Below are 20,678 nucleotides of genomic sequence, written 5' to 3' on the forward strand. Positions count from 1 at the left end.
ATGACAATAAAGTTGAATCTAATCTAATCTAATCTAATCTACTATCAAATATCAAATACATTTTATACATACTGACTTCAGAGTCGGCCTCGTAGTCATCTATACTCGTAGATGAGATGATATGTTACTATTACACTATATTCAATGGTTTGGTTTATTAGATTGCCAACAATGTAACAAGGGTTATTGTTATCTTGAGAATAGTGGAATTCTTCCAGCATGAATCAGCACTATACTATAGTTGTTTCAGACTAAAATCATGGGGTTTCTATATTTAGGTAAATTAAAGTTTAATTTGAAAATCATGAATGCTGTCCCTTCGTCTTTGCTACAGTGGTTAGGTTGGGAGTAGATATTGATGTAGAGTCAGATTTTGGGAGGATACATCAAAATCTAAATAGATGGAGACTGAAATAGTCAAGGCAATTGTCAGTGCTGTGATGAGAAACTGGATCTCTGCTGCCCCCTACTGGGCACCTACTCAAACAGTCACATCAGTCACTGGTCGCTTACTGTATGTTACAGTCCATTCAATTTTAGAATGCTGGTTCAGCCATTTCAAGTTCACTTCTCATTGGGACAACCAATGAACACTTACAGACACAGACAAATGCTAGCATGCAACACAGATACACAAATGCACACACACACACACACACACACACATACACACATACACACACAGTGCGCTGGGCAGGAGTTTGGGTATGGCAGGGTTGTGTGGAGAGGCAGTGTCTGTGCACATGCGCGTGTGCATGTGTGTTTGTGTTGGGAGGGGGAGACACGTGGCCCTAACGCAGGGTCCAGCCACGGCATTCCTGATGTGAGCTTTAGACTCCTCTGGACCACGAGACAAACGGCATCATCTCCAGCACTACAGGAGCAACACACAGGTAAAGAGACCTTCAACACACGATTTTTGGCAACACCAACCTTGGTCTACAGGTAAGACCAACAACACAACTTTGCTTTATCACAAACCTTTATCTCTCCATTTCTCACTATGCAAAAGCATTAATCCAGCTTAATGCAAAACCTAACAGACACAACATGTAAAACCTATAGGACTCTGACTCAGATCAAAAACCATAAAAATACCAAATAAGAAGATATTCCAAACCTTCAACACAGATAAAGCCTCCAACACTCCACGACTCACTAATATTGGTGAACAGTAACAACTCATGGTGCTGTTTTGAATGAGAATGTAAAGGAGTACTCCATAGAGTTCTTTACTTCAGAACTCGACGCATTTTGTTTGTTTTTCCAGGAAGTGAGGATGAAGTGGCTGGTCCAGATGAGTGTTCTCCTCCTCTGTCTCTTTGCTTGTCACCTCTGTGGTAAGTAGGCTATCAGTAGTTTCTCTCTCAATACCAATAATATGAATATCATGGTCTGTAATATTGTTCTATTTATATCTAGATAGAGATCAGATACCATGGCTTGAATATTGGGGGTATATACGGCCGGCCACTGTTAGGCACTTTGTGACTAATCCGTTTTTCTTTTAAAAGGGCTCTATAAATATATTTGATTGACTGATTGATTTGGGCCAGGTTGTTGTTAATATCAGTTGTTTAAGCTGTTTATTAAAAAATAGCTTTATAACTCTATACAAATTAGTTTAAATAGTTATGACAGCACTGCATCCACAGGAAGATTTTTGTGTTTGGGTATGTACAAAGAGCACTGTGTGTGTGTGTGTGTGTGTGTGTGTGTGTGTGTGTGTGTGCGCCTGTGTGAAAACACATTCAGGAATATTATTTGAGGAGGAAGCAGGTTTCCTTAGGTATCCATGAGTCCCCTGGGAGAGGCTCAGTTTTCCGGCCTCTGAATCCCGTCTTTGTGTGTGGAAAGCCACGGAATGCTAAAGCTCTCTCTCTCTCTCTTTCTCTATCTCCCCCATCTCTCTCTCTCTCTCTCTCTCCTCACAGAGGCCCGAGTCATCACTCCAGAAGGAGGTAAAATAAGACATTCCCCTTTAAGACTTCAATAAACACCATCAGCTGATTGATGCAGGAGGTTCCCCAAACCTCACTTGAGCATCTTAGTATTTATCAACAGTATACACAGGCAGCACATGGCTCACACACACACACACACACACACACACACACACACACACACACACACACACACACACACACACACACACACACACACACTTTCAGTAGTCCTGTACAGGAAATGTGATCCTGTTTGCTTCTATAGTTCCGTATGACGAGGCCCCGGGTGTTCCCTACTGGCCCTACTCCACCTCAGACTTCTGGCACTACGTAGAGTACTTCAGATCCATCGGAGCCTACAACCACATCAACGAGATGGCCCGGGCCTTCTACGCCCATCAGCACCTGGGAGACACCCTGGGATACGAGACCAACGAGGGACACGAACACTGAGAGGGCAGGGAGGAAGAGAGATGGGAAAGACAGGAGGGAGAGAGGGAGGAGAGAGGGAGGGAGGTGGGGAGGGTGAGATGACAGGAGGAGGGATGGGCAGGAGCTAGTGGGGAGAGGGGGGGGAGTTATAGAAAGGGAGGGAGGAGAGGGAAGACGGGGAAGGGAGAGGGAGGATTAGAGGGAGGTGGATAAGGGAGAGAGGGAGGAAAGGAAAAAAAGGACCCCATACAGAAATGCTATGTATTGCAATGTATTTGTTCACACCTGTATTCAAATCTATCATGAAATGTGTTAAACCTCTTAAGCATAACGGTAAATATCTCCTCTCACATATGGAAATCTCTTCTGAGAAAAGGTACATTAAACCTCTAAGCCTCTATAGAGTTATGAAGTAATTTATAATTATAATTTTACTAGTGGAGGGAGAGTTGGAGAGTGTTCTCAATGTCTCTGTTTGTGTTTATAGGCCCTATGTGTAACTAATAGCTTGTAGTAGTGTCGAAGATAGATTCCATAGGAATCACCAGTAGTAGCCCATGTCTAATAAGAATAGGCAGTCCCTAATGGCAGGCCCAACAGTGTAATACTTCATTGATGTAATGTGCAATATAATAAAAGTTTACTGTAGGGTACTAGACTTTAAGCGTTTTTATCAATAAATGAAGTGCTTCTCCATGGTCATGATTTTGTATTTCCAGAATATATGACGTAGTGCAGGGTGTGGTTGGGCTATAGACTCTCTGGGCTCCAATTTGGAATGTGCAAAAAACTGCTAATAAGTGAGCAAAGTCAGCCACCTTAACCGTAACGAATGTATCTAATAGATCCGATGAGACATAATCCAATAGTTATTAAGTTATTAGAGTTATTAATACTGCAACTAGCGTTTGGATATGCAATGCATTTTCATACTGTTTATTAACTCTGGTAGTATATAAAGACGAGGTATAATTATGCTGTAGAGTTGTCAGTCAAGCTAATTGGGGTTCTCTGACTGTAATATTTGGACCATATTGGAACCACCTCAAGCACCACTGGCTCCTTGTGTCACCCGAACAGGAACTGGTAGTACACGGTAAAGGGTTCTGATTTGTTTACGTTTACAGTATATGTATATGTGTTCTCTGAGCTCCAATAAGCTCCATCTAGCAACATTACGACTTTCTGTTTTGCTTTTCGCCGTTTTCGAGGTTTCAAAATAAAAGTGCGAGTTAAAACATGAATGGAAAGTGATGGGATTACAATATTTTCTCTTATTTTTGCTGATATAAGCACAAATTACCCAACAGAAAGTATATACTAATATACTAATATAGTAAGTAACTTTGCTATTTCCACCGGCCATACACCACAAAGTGCCCAATCTGCAGTGCGTTTTGTGGTTCCTTGATTCCTATTTACCATGTTTAAGTGAAAAATAAAGTATCTTATTTTGAAGAAATTCTAATTTTCACTACATTTTCATTGACCGGAAATAGGTGGGCGGAGTTCCACTATTGAAGCTCAGAGAACACAGTTGGTCGCTTGTCACTCTTGCTTTATCTGGCCCACGAACATCTTTTGCCGTGTGTTTACTTCTCCAGCCCCTGTAATTACCAACTTAACAATACACAGACATGGTGTCAACGAGGTGAGTAGCTACAGTATTGCATGATCGGGGAAAGAGTATGTAAACCATTCAATCGATTTGACAGACAGTGAAGTTGGCTAGCATGCGCTAGCAAGCTAAATTGATTGTGCTATCACTGTTTAGTGGTCACTTGGCCCTAGCTTACCATGGATTTTCTAACGTGGCTCATCAATAGTGGTGAAACTATCCAAAAGTGTGTAAAGGTAGCTATTAATCTGCCTTTTACCAAGCTAGTTGACACCTTTCATTGTAACCCAGTACGTGTTGTGGCGAGTCCATGCCATACCTTAAGTTTAGCTGGGGATTGTGTACAAGAGGGCGTGGGCGTGGGCGTGGGTGTGTCTACCTCATAAATAAGTACAATGAGGCGACCTTCTTCAGCGCAACTATCACCTACTTTTACTACTAGCCTTAGGAGCTTCACACTGCTATGTGTATTTGGTGCCACTTGACAGACACCTTGTCTTTAGTTTAGTCATTTAGGCTGGGCCAAGAATGTGACTGGCTTCATGTGCCCCTGAGCAGCTGTAGCTAATCTTACTAGTCTACTGTACTGGGCTATGTGCCAGGGACTTGACAGACATCTGGGATACCGTAGACATCTACTTATAGGTTTACTCTATGAAGCTTGCTTGTAACCAAAACTCCCAGAAAGTTGTGAGTTTACATGCCAAATATCTTGCGTTCCACAGATTCATGTTGCTAAGGTCGGCGGCGTCTTTGACGACCAGGGCGTTCTCCCAGGAGGGCGTGTCTTTACAGGGGAAGGCCCCGGATATGGCAGAGGGTAAGGCAAACGCGGACTTGATTGGTTGGTTGATTGATTGAATAATGACAGTTATGAAACCCCTTTGAATTATGAGCTCCTTTGACCCCTGGTCCACAGGCCTCAGACTGGGATGGAGGCTGGGAAGCTCTGAGGCCCAGTCCAGAAACAACCCCATACCCCCCAGTGATTGCAGATCTGAGGGTACTGGATAGGTGTTAAGCACTATGGTGGCTGAAGCTCTCGTATGCCTGATTGTGCTTACACCTACTGTGTCTGGTACATTTCGATTTGTAAACGCTGCAGGTGTAGGGGTTAGGGTCTGTTTTGGACTGGGCCTAAGTGTGTAGTACAAGAATTGCTGATAATTACAAAGAAGGCAATACTGCTCTTTGACTGTAGATTAAGAACATCACATTTGATTTCAGTGATATACTGTAATTTATCATATTAGTCTCCCCCTCCATTCAGTCTCCTTTCCTGACCCCTCACCCCTGACCCCTCACCCCTGACTCCCAACCCTGTTTTGTGTCTCCACAGGAAACGCACACTTGCTTGTGACCAATGGTGTGTTGGTAAACCATGATGAATCCTAACTGTATAAAACCCTCTTCTAATTCAGTGTTAATTCAATGTAATCCTTTCTGCATGTTGCTTAAAATAATAGTTTCTCCTCCACTCTGGCCCCTAAACCTAACCCTAACACACACTCACACACTTTACACTATCTTGAACTTATTATCTTTTGAGCCTTTCGGTGGTCTCTGTTGAGCTGGCCTGAAAAATCCTGTTTCTCCTCCTGCACACTGAGCTGTGAATGCATCCCTGTGACTGTAGCTAGCTACAGATGCTGCTGCCTTCCAGTAAATCTGCTGCCTTTCAGTAAATCTGTTGCCTTCCAGTAGATCTGCTGTTTTCCAGTAGGTTCTGAGAGCAGTACGACAGTATATTCCCAGGATATCTTCAGTTGGCTGCTGTCTTGGTGACTTAAGGCTCTCTCTCTCTCTCTCTCTCGTTTGATATCGTCTCAACATTATGACATCACAGCAAAGCCAGTCCGGTGGACTACTGAGCAAAGTAGGCCTACTCCGCACTATGAAGAAATAGGCATATGGCTCCTGTCACAAATGTGGGGTATAGGGTGTAGAAGTCAACATAGCTAGCATGTAGCCAAGATAATGAGCATTATGCACCCTTCAGAGTGATTATTTTTCTCCTTTACACACAGACACACACACACACACAGTATGCCAGTGTCACTAACTGGAAATGGGACAACGTAGCACCTTTTGGACGTCACCACTCAATGTCTGTTGCTCACTGGTGTTATTCTGTCTGAGACAAAATGAAACATACATCCTTACACACACACACACACACACACACACACACACACACACACACACAAACTGTTCTGACTGTTGCATGGTTGTTTTTCAGTGAGGAACAGGCTGAGGGCGATCGTGGGAGCGTCCACGAACTGGAGGTACTGACCCATCATGGCTACTCTGTATTGAGTGTGTTGTTACAGAAACATCATGGCTACTTTGTGTTGATCTATTAGTACCTCGGGAGAGAACTCTTGTTAACTTGTCATAGATGTTTATGACCTTGAACACCACAGAGATCCTTCCACACATGTATTACTTAATTTGGTTCCATTACAGAATTTGGCACATATTGTGACCTCCAAGTATTCCATATAATACATTGTGACCTTGTAACATTCCATAGCCACATTGCGATCTCATAGTATTCCATACACATTGTGACCTCATGTATCCATGAACTCATCCATAGAATTACACATTCATTCATTTTGACATCATAGACAGTTGGTGTTCCATAGCAATTATGATGACATCATCCTTCATCAGGGTTCTACAGTCTTTATGACCTCATCACCGGCAGTGCCATACACATTATGACATCTGCAATAATGCCATTCACATTATGACATTATGTAGAGCTGCACAAAGCCAGAATCACAATGGAGGGTATGGTAATTGAGGTCTCCACCAAAAGCATAATGATGCGGAAGCGATCATTGTATCGTTCTATGACAGCCATATTGTAGCCCCCTGTGGCTAGGCAGAGTGTTCTATAAGGAATAGTGGTGCCAACAAAGGGGTTAATTTTCTATTGCCCAACGCCAAATAGTTCCTTTACATTATACCAACGGAGCATATTGCCATGCAACTGGTTGTTAGTCCAATAAAAAAAAATGGTATTGGGTAAATCAGGAAGTTTTATGGAACTATTTGAAGCTCATTGGCCCCCCGGGGCTCGGCGATACAGACAGATAACAGCTCATGGAATATCTGAGTGTCAAACAAAGCCAAATAACTGAACTGTTAGACTTCTTCCAAATACTTACGCAGTACGTAGAAATGGGATGCTCAAAGATGACATTCAGCTCTGAAATTCTCTCTACTTGTGACTCTGGACCTGCAGAGACCAATGCTGTGACTCTCTCTCTCTCTCTCTCTCTCTGTCTCTCTCCTCTCTCTCTCTCTCTCTCTCTCTCCCTCCCTCCCCTGTAGAGACCACAAGCAGGCGTTAGCCGACCGTGTGTCATTATCATCTCAGTTGGCAAACTCTCAGGACGAGCTGCCGATGAAGAAGATGAAGGACAGCTATATAGAGGTCCACCTGCCCCTGGGCACACAACCACAGCTCAGAGAGAAGTACCTCACCCTCCACAACAGTGTCAGGTAGGACACACACACACACACACACACACACACACAGACAGGCAGGACAGTCTCACACACACACACACACACACACACACCTTACCAACACGCATGCACACACGCACACACACACACATTCAACCTCCCCACCCATTTGGTCTGGTCTCTCTCATCAGGTTCGGGCGAATCCTGGAGGACCTGGACAGTTTAGCAGGTATCACAATAACATGTTGTGTGGCTGTGATGCATCTCTGTTCAATTGAATCATCTGTTGTAACAGCTGATTTAACTGTATTTCTGTGTTTAGATGTTCCAATGAATTTGATCATTTTATCACTGTCCGCCTCTCTCCTCAGTGCTGATCTGTTACTCTCACACTCGAAACGAGGCACTGCCGAAGTCTCCACTTTCCATCGTCACCGCCCTGGTGGACAAGATAGGTATGACACATAGCAGAAACCACACTGCTACAACACCTTTACCAAAGTTGCCCGGTAACTGTTTTATGTGTGACTATTGAATGCTGGGAGTTGAAGTGTTTATTGGGGGGTTGCTTGTGATGTCACAGACATGAGGAAGAACAAGATCTACCCTGACTGCGACATCAAGTTCACAGGTCATGTGACGTGGGTGGGGAAGACCTCCATCGAGGCCAAGATGCACATGTCTCAGGTACACACACATACTCATACACACATACACACATACACACACACACACACACACACACACATACAAACACACACACACACACACACACACACACAGTGATATGATGGTAATGTGTCTCTGTGGCTCTATCTGCAGTACCATGACGGGGCCTATACTCCAGTTTTGGATGCTACATTCGTCATGGTGGCCAGAGACCCAGAAAACAAGAGGTACATTACATTCATCAGTTCATCCAACCTGCCTTCCAGATGACTATCCGTCCATCCTTTCATCCATCCATCCAACAGACTTTTCGTCTGTCGATCCGTTCATCCATCTGTTTTTGAAATGAATCTCAATCTCAATCTCTCTCTCTCTCTCTCTCTCTCTCTGTCTTTGTCTCTCTCTCAGGGCAGCCTTTGTGAACCCATTGAAGCCAGAGGGGCTAGAAGAGGAGAAACTGTTCCAGCAAGGAGAGAGTAAGACATAACATAGTGACATGAACAGATACAGTATAACGATATATACTCATCCCCTCGGTGGTGCAGAATTGTGTGTGCTTTATGAAGGTGTCTCCCCCCCCCCACCCCCCCCCTCTCTCTCTCTAGTCAATAAGACCCGCCGCATAGAACTGAGTACCGCCTCTCTGCTGAAGGTGGCGCCCACTGCAGAGGAGAGGAAGATCATACACAGCCTGTTCCTCAACACACTGGACACAAAGTAAGCCTACCACACACACACACACACTCACAACCATCATTAACACTCAAATGCGCACGCATGCATGTACGCATGCATACACACACACACAGATATATGCATACATACATACACACATCAACATCTTCATCCTTGTATACTTTTGAGAAAGGGAGAGTGAGAGAGATGAGCGTTGAAGATGGGGTGTGTGTGCATGTGCGTTTGTGCACGTGTTTGTGTGAGAGAGAGATACTGTGTGTGTGAGAGAGAGATAGTGTGTGTGTGTGTGTGTATGTGAGAGAGAGATACCGTGTATGTGTGTGTGTGTGTGTGTGTGTGTGTGTGTGTGTGTGTGTGTGTGTGTGAGCGAGCCCGCATGTGATCGTGAATGATGATGATGTGTGTGTCATGTCTCTCTCCTATAGGACAGTGAGTTTCCGTGGAAGAGTTCTGCCTCCTAACTCAGTGTGGATGGAGGACGCCAAGGTTAAAGGACTGGAGATCTGCCATCCACAGGTGAGGGAGATGAAGGGAGGGAGGGTGGGGGAGAAATTTTCTGTTAGTTTCAGGATTAGAGAGTACATGAATATATATGAATATATATGAATTATTTATCTATGTGTTTGTGTATGTTTGTGCGCACACGTGTGTCTGTCTTATGTGATGTCCAGCCTGTGTGCTTGTTCTTCAGGAGAGGAACATCTTCAACAGGATCTTTGGAGGTTTCCTGATGAGGAAAGCCTACGAGCTGGGCTGGGCCAACGCATGCTCATACGGGTGAGTGTGAGTGAGTGTGTGAGTGTGTGAGTGAGTAAGTGTGTACCAACTTCAGCTACACCTTTTGAAACATGCGTGTGTGTGTTTCCTCTGTGTGCTGCAGTGGGTGTCGACCCAGCCTGATTGCCGTTGATGATATCCTGTTCCAGAAGCCTGTGGAGATTGGCTCCCTGTTGCTGCTCTCATCACAGGTAAGGAAGTGTGTTGGGCTAGTGTGTCTGTAGAACACGTTGGAGTGTGATAAAGTATTAAAAATACAGTATTGTTAGAGTGGGTTTTGTTTTCTTGATGGTAAATAAATCTCTCTGCTTGGTATAGCAGAGCACCTCTCACAAATAGTCACTTGAGAGGCTACATACTGTACATTTTATAGAGCAGGCCAATGTTGAGTGTGTGTTCACTGTGGGTTCAGTGTATTGAGTGTGTGTTGAGTCGCATGTTTCGTGGTATTTCTACGCTTCATTTGTATTATCAGTTTCAGTCGAGTGTTGACTGTCCCCTCCGTCTCCAGGTGTGTTATACAGAGAGGAATTACATCCAGGTCAGAGTTCACACGGAGGTGCTTGACCCTCTGACCCGGCAGCACAACACCACCAATGTCTTCCACTTCACGTTCTTCTCCGAGAGTGACGTCCCCAACATCGTACCACAGAGCTACGGAGGTCATACACCTTTTAATCTCTGACGTGTGTGTGTGTGTGTGTGTGTGTGTGTGTGTGTGTCAAGATGTAACCTCTCACCTTTAGCCCCTGAACCCCATTATTATGTCCAGTTTGTGTTGGATGATGTTTCCATATTTTTTTCTATTTCCAAACAGTCTTAACATTCCTGTTGTCTCCACAGAGTCGATGCTGTACCTGGATGGGAAAAGGCACTTTGACCTGACCCAGGAGTCTCACTGAGACCAGAGGAACTACAGTCTGACCCAACAGAACAACTGCCTGCCAAAGCTTTACCAAGCATCCAGCCATTGCACTGTCCCTCCTCTCCTGAGTGTGTTTTTGTGTGAGTGTGTATGAATTTGGGGTCTACAAACTTTTGTCACATTATGTGCCGTGTATATGCATGAACACTTTTATTCTTATACCTCTGGAGTCAGTTTACACTCTTTCAGTTGCGGTGGAGGAATAGTGATAGGAGTTCTTCTGCCTATTTCAGGGCTACAATAGGTTGAGTTGTCACTCAGTTGCTTACATCTATTTGTCTTGGGTAAGCACAGGTTTTCAGCTTGAACCTAACCTACCCAGCAGGTGAAGGAAACGTAGGTTTCTCTGAGCGGAACTGATTTTTACCATTTCCATTCTCATACACATTTTCACTGAATGTGAAAGTGAAGGTTGCTGGTTTAAATCCCACTTGGGGGGTGCATGAAGACCTGAGAGGCAAGTTTGCAGTGGAAGTGACAGGGCAGGCCAACAAAGTCAACGTGTTATCTATTTTACACTGTCTTACAGGTTTAATGCGCACAAAAATATATTCTGCAGCTACATTGTCTTTTTCTATATTTTCTATTATATAATCATGTACTGTATCTATGTGTTTGAGTGTGAGTGACTGAGTGTTAGTGGGCTGAAGGAGGTGCCTTTTTTTTGCTGGATTAATTCAAAGTGGTGTTAAAAGTGGTGCAATAAATGTTTTAAACATATTTATCCTCAAGTGTATATCTGTCCTATTGTCTTTTCTTTTCTCACATTTGACTTTTGGTGTTGCAATAAGTAACTCGACGGAGTTTGGTCATTCAAGACTTTTGAAAACAGAATGCAGTTCAGTTTAGGACAACTAAAAGCAGTTGACGGTCTACAAACAGATACTAGAGATACAAACAGATACTAGAGATTCAAACAGATACTAGAGATTCAAACAGATTCTAGAGATTCAAATTGAGACAAATGTGGTTCTATTGAGTTCCAATAAATGTTGAATTGGGTAGAATGCTGGTGGACCAATGGAGGTCTCTGGTGATGCTACTGCCCGGTGTGTCAAAATACTTCAGCTTTCTTAGGGGGTTCTGGGATTATCTGTGGAGAGATGTGATAGATACTTTATTGTCTTCAATGAGGAAAATTGGATTCACAGCCTGTCCATTGTACAGATAAACAAGAAACATAATGTTACAACACATAACAACTTCACAATCCACACATCAGTGTAACAACATAACTGTGCAGCAGAGCAAGTCATAACAGTAATGGCATAGCTGGATAGAGAGAGAGGGATATACAAGAATTACAATCTAAGATTAAATTGATTGTAGAGATATCCACGAATCACAATCTAAGATTAAGTTGATTGCAAAAATCGCAATACGATCATCAAATCAAAGAGAGAGGTGTCTGATTGCCATCTTGTGGTCGTTAAAGGTCATTGCAGGTTAGGGTTAGAAATGACAGTTATTGTGTGAGATGATTCACCCCAAAACAAAACTACTGTATAGGATCAAGCTGATTGGCTAGTTACTCACAGTTCATGTTTTGGCCATCGGGCTCTCAGGGCCTCCTCTGGGTTGATCTGATTGGATAGAAATTGAGCTCTTCTTATTTCATGACAAAACAGCTCTTCATAAAACAAATCTAGTCAAGGAAGGGTGTGTGGGGATGGGTTTGGCATTGGGATTCAGTAAGACTTTAGCCTTTTCTCAGTTGTTAGGAACATAACATGTCCTCGTGTTCTCTCCTCTGTCCTCCACTCGCTTCATCCTTAAATAGCATTGGAGGAGAATATGTAATGTGTTTTTAGTAGGATGCGAGGAGCCATGTTCCTAACAATTGAGAATTGTCTTGTATGTGTTACAAGCTTTTTACCATGTCATTTCCTGGTTCCCATCCAGCTGGACACACTGTGAGAGGAGAGAGACTCATTAGAACACACACACACACAAGCCCTACTAGCTCGTACCCGAGTCTGTGTCCCCCATAGTGCCCTATGTGTGTCTGGCCCTCTACCTACCTGTCCCATGTTTGTCTGTGTGTTGGAGGGCCTGGACCAGGCGCAGGGTCTCGTCTACAGACCGTCCCACTGGGAGGTCATTCAGAGTCATCTGTCTCAGGACCCCCCAACCATCGATGATGAACAGCCCCCTGAGGAAGAGGAGGAGAGAATGAGAAGAGGAAGAGGAGAGGAGGAAGAGCAGTCATTATGGGGAAATGGAGACAGTTGTTTTGTGAGGTTACTGGTATAAGGTTACTGGCCAGTCTCCCCGCCTCCACCATCAGGCCTCTGCAGCTCATCCAGAACGCTGCCACCCGTCTCGTGTTCAATCTCCCCAAATTCTCCCATGTCACTCCCCTCCTCCGCACCCTTCACTGGCTCCCGGTATCAGCTCGCATCAGATTCAAGACCCTGATGCTCGCCTACCGGGCGGCAAAGGCAACAATCCCTCCCTACTTGCAAGCAATGGTTAGCCCCCAAACCCCTGCCCGATTACTCCACTCTTCCACTTCTGGCACCGCCGCCTCTACGTGGATGCAGCAGCTGCACTACTCGGTCACAGCTTTTCACTGTCCTGACGCCCCACTGGTGGAATGAGCTTCCCACTGCTGTTATGACTGCAGAGTCACTACCAATCTTTTTTGAAGACACATCTCTTCAGGCTACATCTTAATGGTCCCTCTTAAAGACCTCTTCACCCCCACTACCCCCCTGTACAAGTTTCTCTCCTGTTAATAAAAACAATAAATAATAATAATCCTTCTTCTAGCATTGTGCCTGGTCTGAGCATTGATTACTTTATCTTATGATGACTGATGGATAGATGATTCACTTACTTAAACAAATGTATTTGTTGTATGTCGCTTTGGATAAAGGCGTCTGCTAAATGCCATAAATGTAAATGTAAATGTAGTATAGGTGTGTGTGTGTGTGTGTGTGTGTGTGTGTGTGTGTGTGTGTGTGTGTGTGTGTGTGTGTGTGTGTGTTTGTGTGTGTGTGTGTGTCATACCTGAGTGAATGTCCCAGGTCATCCATGTAGACTCCATAGGCCTTGGCGATCTGGTGTGTGAGATCAGAGAGAAGAGGGATGCTTAGTCCAAGTCCACCTTGCTTCCTGGGCGTGTTGATCCTATTGACAGGTAAAGACCCAATTATCTTGCTAATGAAAAATATTTGTAAATGGCCAAGTATGTAGACTTTGTATGGTTATCTTAACATAACATTCCCTCAAGGGGCCTGGGTGTATCATGTTATTTTTGTGTAATGAACCTAGTGATACAAAAAATAAACTCTTATGAGACTTGGCTTAGTGTTGGCATAGGAACTAAGACCCTGCATCCCAATAGTATTTCCTCTCATCTTCTCTTCTCGGAACACAGGGCAGGAGTGAGAGGTTGAACCCCTACCAGGCCAAGTGTGTGAACTGGGAGTCCGTAGAGCAGGCGACCACCTCAGCTCCAATCGCCCTGAACTCCTCCACACGCTTACTAAATGCTATCACCTCAGTGGGGCAGACAAACGTGCTGTAGGACACACACACACATACACACACACACACACAGATATATTAAACATATATTACATATGTGTAAAATATAACACATCTACTACACACATTTCACATAAGTGGTTATTGGTTTTGGTGTCTGTCTCTGCCTGGGTGTTGAGGGCTCCTTGACTCCTTCACTATGTCTATTAGTGTGTTTGCTGAGGAGAGACGAGCACAGCACAGTGACAGACTCACGGTCACTTACAAGTCGAGAGGGTAGAAGAGGAGGACAAGGTATTTCCCTCGGTAGTCAGATAGGCTGAGCTGCCTAAACACCCCATCCACCACTGCAGTACCCACCCAGTCAGGTGCAAGCTCAGAGACTATGAAAGGAGAGAGAAAGAGAGAGAGACAGAGAGACAGAGAGACAGAGAGACCGAGAGACCGAGAGACAGAGAGACAGAGAGACCGAGAGAGAGAGAATGTATTAATTTAAAAGAAATTCATTCAATTATTACAAGAGACCCTTTGATACAGAATACTGAGAATGTCGTCATAGCAGGTGCTGGGAGACTTACTCTTTGCCCTGCTCCTGTGCAAGGAGGGGTCGCCCACAGGTAAGTGCATGTTCCTCTGTCTGCTTGACACCCCGGTAATGAGTTGAACTTGCAGAAATAGTAAATAAATTAAAAAACACACACAGGACACAGGTTCCATTTTCTTCAGTAGTTTACGACAGTCCCTATGATTTGGTCTACCCCCTGACTAGTGCAGTCAGTTGTGGTGGCAGCTGTCAAGTATTGATTTTTTCCCTGGACTCCACTACATCCACGAAGGCTGCAAGTGTACCTATAAAGAAACGTACATTTAAATGGTAATGTCTGTTCTTCCAGTTATATTTCTGTCATGTAGAGGTCAGAGAGGAGAGACATCATCAGAGAGAGAAACAGATCAAAAGACAAACTGATTCAATGCATGTTTTATTCATGTATTGTACACACACACACACGCACACATACAAATCCACACGCACACACACAGGTCATTCACAGATGTGCAATGGCCTTCAATCCCATATACTGTAAGCTTGTATTGTAACTATATGCATCAATAACATTTTTCAATCAGTTAAATACAACCCTTTGATTGGCTGAAATATCGAGCTCTCTGATTGGCTGTTAAATACAGCCCTCTGATTGGCTGTTAAATACAGTCCTCTGATTGGCTGTTAAATACAGCCCTCTGATTGGCTGGATATTACAACATGATTTGGATGAGAGTTGGTAGTACTAGATTATCTATAATTCCTAAATGGAGTGGAAATAAGCATAAACACTTCTCTGTAATTTAATGTATTGTCAGAATAAATTGCCTCAGGAGCTATTGTGTACAGCTATCTTATGAAATATATTTTTATTAGAATAACTAGTAGATCACAATATCTGGGCCTATCTGGCCCTGTCTCCCCATGGCCAAAATCCTGTCTAGTTTACTGCCAACTGGTGAAAATATATTATAACTATATAACATTATATTGTATGGAGCGTAACATGCCAGGTATATACTTGTACTCAAGTTCAAAGGACACTAGGCTATTTTAGAATTAGTATATACAGTGCCTATAGAAAGTCATCATACCCTGTGAAATCTTTACCTTTTGTCACATTACACCCTGGAAATTAAAATAAATCAAATCTAACTTTTTTGAGCTGTATGTACACATTATAACCCTCATCATCAAAGTAAAAATAACAATTAAAAAAATTATGGACAATTATAAAAAAATTAATTAGTGAAATACCTGGTTTGGTTAAGTGATCAGCCCCTTAGAGTATACCATTATAAACTTGCTCAGGTGCAACCAATCAACTTCCAGATCAAACACCAGGCTAATTGCCCCCCACCTGACATCAATTGTAGTGGTTTTGATTACTTCAGAATAAAACCAGCTGTTTCTTGAGGATTTTACTACTAGAAGTGCATGGTTCTGCAAAGAATTCACCCTGGTTGGAAAAGTACTTTCAAAAGGCCTCCGGGATAAAGTTGTAGGAAGGCACAAGTTAGGTGAAGGCTACAAGATTTAGCTATCCCTCTGAGTACCGTTCAGAGCATCATTAAGAAGTGGAAGGCGTATGGCGCCACCAACACCTTGCCTAGATCAGGCCGTCCGTCCAAACTGGATGACCGAGCCAGGAGGACATTGATCAGAGAAGCTACCAAGAGGCCAAAGGCAACTTTGAAGGACTTACAAGTCTTTATGGCTGGGACTGGTCTGTCTGTGCATGTGACAACAATCTCACAAGCTTTACACAAAGCTGGCCTGTATGGCAGGGTAGCAAGAAAGAAGCCTTTTCTGAGTGCCACAGTCAGTCTCGTTTGTGCTATGCAAAAACACACCTGGAAGATTCTGTTGCCATGTGGAAAAAGGTTTTATGCTCAGACGAGACTAAGATTGAACTTTTTGGACTGAACTCCAAGCGCTATGTTTGGCGAAAACCAAACACAGCACACCACCCAAAACACACCATACCTACTGTGAAGCATGGTGGTGGCAACATTATGTTGTGGGGATGTTTCTCTTCAGCGGGGACTGGGCAATTGGTCAGGATTGAAGGGAAAATGGATGCTGCCAAGTACACCCAAATTCTTGAGGACAACCTGTGTCCCTCTGCTAGACAGCTGAAGATGGGCAGGTCATTCACCTTCCAACACGACAACGATCCTAAACATATCGCCAAAAGAACAACGCAGTGGCTTAAGGATAGAAAGGTGAATGTCCTTGAGTGGCCAAGTCAGAGCCCTGACTTAAATCCGATAGAAAATCTGTGGATCGACTTGAAGAGAGCAGTCCATCGCTGCTCACCACAGAATTCTACTGAACTCGAGCAATTCTGCAAGGAAGAATGGGCAAATATTCTCCAATCTAGGTGTGCAAAGCTAGTAGAGACATATCCAAACAGATTGATGGCTGTAATTGCAGCAAAAGGTGGCTCTACAAAGTATTAAATCAGGGGACTGATGACTTTTCCAACCCTGTTATTCTTGTTTTTCATTTTTTATGCATTTTCAGAACTGTCGCCTTTTTTTTCATTAGTTTGATGTTGTACGGCTAAATTTGTACATAAAGCTGGAAAAAGTTTTTTTTTTAATGGGTTTTGATTTCAGGCTGTACGACAAATATAGTAACTATTTCAAAGGGGTATGATGACTTTCTATAGGCACTGTAGATATATGGAAATCTTTTTTTAAATTATTATTATTATTATTATTATCATTATTTCCCTGTGTTATAAATGTGTCCTTTTGGTGGAATGAGCTTCTTAAACCCCTTTCTTAATCTGCCTCTCTGTGTTGGACCTGGCTCTGGACACATGGGGGTTATAGTATATACACATTGCATACTGTACCACTACTAGAATTCTCAATGTTAATCCACAAATCTACAGAGTGAGACCGACACAGCAGTATGATATTATCTTATGACTGAACATCCTTACCTTAATGTGCTTTGCTGTTTGATTTCAGATTTGTTTAACTTTATTAAAGACCTATAGCTTCAACTGTAATGGAGTCAGTGCAGTCTGGAGTTCCGCCTGGTATCAAACAAAACATATTTCCAGAAATGATGTGTGGCTCTATTCACGTGTTCACAATTACAACAGTTTCAGGGATGAAAAGCACCTCAAGTGTATCTGCCTGATAAAGAGATAGATAGGAAAGTTCTCTGTCAGACATGTGATGCTGCTACCAGTGTCAATGGTCAGAATGCTGTTCTTTGATAATGTTCTGTGTAATCATTAGACCTCTCCAACAGCCCTCATGTTATATTTCCTATAAATGTGTTGTCACAAAATAGTTCATATAACCCAGTTGATATTGGATTTCATATACAATCCCATCATTGTGTATCATACATATCGTTGTTTGTGACCCACTCTTTATTGGAATACAGAAATGACCAATGATGTATATGTCTGTGGAAATGACGGTTTGTGCTGTCGTAGTATTACCTCCATGAATATCATTAATATGGATATGTAGTGTATATTCATTCTTGTACCATCACTCTTCCTGAGTCATTTATCAGTTATGTTTTGCATTAGCTAGGTTTTTATTGAGTTGTTACTTTATAAACATACAGAGGATGAGCATTCTGAGGGTTAAGAAAGCATGTAACAGTCCATATTCTGTATTAGACACCAGAGTAGTGTCTAACCTGTTTAATATTATATTCACTATCTAAACCATTTGAACCGTAGAATCGAGCAATCACAAATACTGTCCTCAGATAACAGAAAATGAACACATAATGTTGTGATAATGTTAAATAACATGACATGGCATCATAGAGAATGTGTCAACTGTCATACAAGCAATAACTATCTTAATACAGAAGAATAGCAAATGTGTAGTTTAATAGTTCAGCTAGTTTCTCTAAGCTGTGTCTCAGTCCTCATGCCCAGCAGCAAGGGTTCCAGCATGTACCTCTTCATCTGAAACATACATAAATACACCAAGATACAGTGTTAGTTTGTGTGTGTGTGTGTGTGTGTGTGTGTGTGTGTGTGTGTGTGTGTGTGTGTGTGTGTGTGTGTGTGTGTGTCTCACCTGTCTCTGCCTCCTCCTTGCCTGCATCTCCTGCTGCTGCTTCAGCCGTACCTCCTCCAGACTCAGACACCCACCTGGAAAGACACATACATACAAACACACACACACACACACACACACACACACACACACACACACACACACACACACACACACACACACACACACACACACACACTTTGGCTCGTGAACTATGATAAATACTGGTAGTTATACCACAGTGCTCCCTTGTGGTCATTATCTTAAATACCGCAGAGAAATCCACTGACGTATGTACATGCAAGCTGGTGTGTGTGTGTGTGTGTGTGTGTGTGTGTGTCTGTATATGTGTGTGCGTGTGTATATGTGTGTGTTTGTGTGTGTGTGTGCGTATGCTTGTGTCTCACCCACGCTGCTTGGGTTAATGGAGACGTAAGCCATGGCTCTGCTCAGCCTTAGGTCCTCAAGCGCAGCCAGCTCCTCCTCTGCCTCTGCACAGCCAACCACAGAGTAGCAGTCCCCTCAATTAATCAATCAAATCTCACAGCCCCCCATCAACCCGATCACTCAATCAATCAATCAACACACAAACTGAGATTATGGGGGAGGCTCTTCATAGTATTTATTACACTTCAGATAGAAGTTGCCCCCATAGGCAATTTAATCATTGGGTGTAAAATGCTCATTTGACCTTAGATCAGCAGCTATGGGCAAATTCATCAAATACAATTAGGAAAACTGCATCAATGAATCAATGAAGATTAATGCGCTATGATGGTGATGGTAGTAGTGGTGGTAATGATGATGAGGATGAGGATGATGATGATGAGATGATAATGATGGAAAAACGAAGCCCATGTAGAATCAGAGACAAAGCAAAACTAAATCAAATTACTTACTTTTCTGGATCTCTTTTCTCTTCTTGGGGTTTGGGGGTATGACGGTGAAAGCTTTGTGACTGCAACAGAGAAGAACATCAACAGAGAGTCTATTGTCAGCATCCATCAGTCCAGCCCCATCTTGACCCAACTAGTCAGTAGCACCAGACAGCTCCAGAACCCAACTACAGGGTTGGTTGATCTTAATCAAGATTCAGGACTACAGAACACTGTGATTAATGCAAACACATTTAATAGTAGCCATAGCAGGCAGTTAATAGCCAATAGACATCAATTCTTAGTAGGTCTATAGGAGAGGTTTGTGAGAACACCTGCCTGCCCGCGGGTGGTAGACTAGGATTAGCCTACTATGCTCACCAGATGGCTTCAGACGGAGCGGGCTATTCCCAGCGCCAAGCTGGACACCTATCAATGCCCTGCATATATCAATAGCTTAAGATGGACTTGTAAACAAGTTATGGAGGTGCAGGCCTACTGAGGGAAAAAAAAGTGGTCCGTAATTCTCACCTTTGAATCGCAGAATGCGCCTTGGGTCGCTGGTCTTTCTGATTTGTCGCTTCTTCAGACTTTGAAATGACGGCTGAAGTTTTCCCAGTTGATTTCGGACAGGTTACGGTGGCTTTTGGGCAGGTCACAGCTGATTTGGGAGCGGAGGAAGTCGATCTAGCTCTCCTCTCGCACTTAGTCGCGCCTAAATTGCTCTGCGTCTTCATACTTTCGCATCTGTTGCTATGGATACGTCTCGGACAACTCGACGCCCGCGGTTTACGCGTACTTGGGACTTGGAGTTGAGGTGAGGGTTTCGCTTCCACAGGTTTGGTGGTCACACTGAGCATTCTAGTTGTCGTTTCGACTGGCCTTTGCTTGATAACCCTAACGGCTGGCATGTTGTCCTAAAACAACCAAAAACTAAACCGGTTTCAAATATTCTCCGTCGCCTCTCCTTGTTGTTGATAGTTGAAAAGGATGTGTCATCCTTTGATGGTCTTTACCAAGTTGTTATTGAGAAGGTTGCTACGGAGTGGACCTGACGACTGTTTTGTTGCTACGCGCAGCTTGTCAGGGCAATTCTCAATCGGTTTATATGGTGACACTGTGACAGAAAGGTGATCGGATTAGGTCTACTGGCAATTCAAATGCGCAAAGGGCACTGGACT

General features: G+C 43.3%; 5 protein-coding genes across 7 annotated transcripts in view; 3 read left to right on the plus strand and 2 right to left on the minus strand.

The window, feature by feature from the left end:
* The window catches only part of LOC310803042 (apolipoprotein D-like), a 4,390-nt gene extending 4,091 nt beyond the window's left edge, over positions 1–299 (plus strand). For both annotated transcript variants that reach the window (XM_083667679.1, XM_083667680.1), the window contains exon 5: positions 1–299. This exon is cut by the window's left edge and continues 1,181 nt beyond it. The gene's annotated coding sequence lies outside the window, so the exon portion shown is untranslated.
* A 535-nt stretch (positions 300–834) lies between these two features.
* On the plus strand, positions 835–3,068 carry otos (otospiralin). Its single transcript, XM_083668118.1, has 4 exons — positions 835–893; positions 1,271–1,340; positions 1,935–1,961; positions 2,212–3,068. Exons 2-4 carry the CDS (start codon positions 1,280–1,282, stop codon positions 2,397–2,399), a joined length of 276 nt encoding a protein of 91 aa, XP_083524244.1. The 5' UTR covers positions 835–893; positions 1,271–1,279; the 3' UTR covers positions 2,400–3,068.
* An 836-nt stretch (positions 3,069–3,904) lies between these two features.
* Positions 3,905–11,279, plus strand: acot9.1 (acyl-CoA thioesterase 9, tandem duplicate 1). 2 transcript variants are annotated; one of them, XM_083677670.1, is made up of 16 exons: positions 3,905–4,029; positions 4,722–4,816; positions 5,336–5,362; positions 6,236–6,281; positions 7,339–7,509; positions 7,668–7,705; positions 7,848–7,931; positions 8,060–8,163; positions 8,299–8,372; positions 8,554–8,621; positions 8,751–8,862; positions 9,267–9,357; positions 9,533–9,618; positions 9,722–9,809; positions 10,130–10,280; positions 10,462–11,279. In XM_083677670.1, exons 1-16 carry the CDS (start codon positions 4,016–4,018, stop codon positions 10,518–10,520), a joined length of 1,308 nt encoding a protein of 435 aa, XP_083533796.1. In that variant the 5' UTR covers positions 3,905–4,015; the 3' UTR covers positions 10,521–11,279. The 2 variants fall into 2 exon arrangements, with proteins under 2 accessions (XP_083533796.1, XP_083533797.1); XM_083677671.1 differs by lacking the exon at positions 5,336–5,362.
* Positions 11,280–11,793: 514 nt separating this feature from the next.
* Positions 11,794–14,662, minus strand: LOC310811527 (peroxiredoxin-4-like; the record flags this gene model as incomplete). Its single annotated transcript, XM_083679715.1, has 5 exons — positions 11,794–12,695; positions 13,556–13,675; positions 13,953–14,069; positions 14,301–14,418; positions 14,578–14,662. The coding sequence occupies 5 exons, from the start codon at positions 14,660–14,662 to the stop codon at positions 12,557–12,559; spliced, it is 579 nt and encodes a 192-aa protein (XP_083535841.1). The 3' UTR covers positions 11,794–12,556.
* A 3,595-nt stretch (positions 14,663–18,257) lies between these two features.
* LOC310811616 (uncharacterized protein) lies at positions 18,258–20,357 on the minus strand (the record flags this gene model as incomplete). Its single annotated transcript, XM_083679834.1, has 5 exons — positions 18,258–18,528; positions 18,644–18,717; positions 19,030–19,113; positions 19,522–19,580; positions 20,029–20,357. 5 exons carry the CDS (start codon positions 20,355–20,357, stop codon positions 18,457–18,459), a joined length of 618 nt encoding a protein of 205 aa, XP_083535960.1. The 3' UTR covers positions 18,258–18,456.
* Between the last annotated feature and the right edge of the window lie 321 nt (positions 20,358–20,678).

The sequence above is a fragment of the Argentina silus genome (assembly GCF_951799395.1).
Source record: "Argentina silus genome assembly, chromosome: 1".
Lineage (NCBI taxonomy): Eukaryota > Metazoa > Chordata > Actinopteri > Argentiniformes > Argentinidae > Argentina > Argentina silus.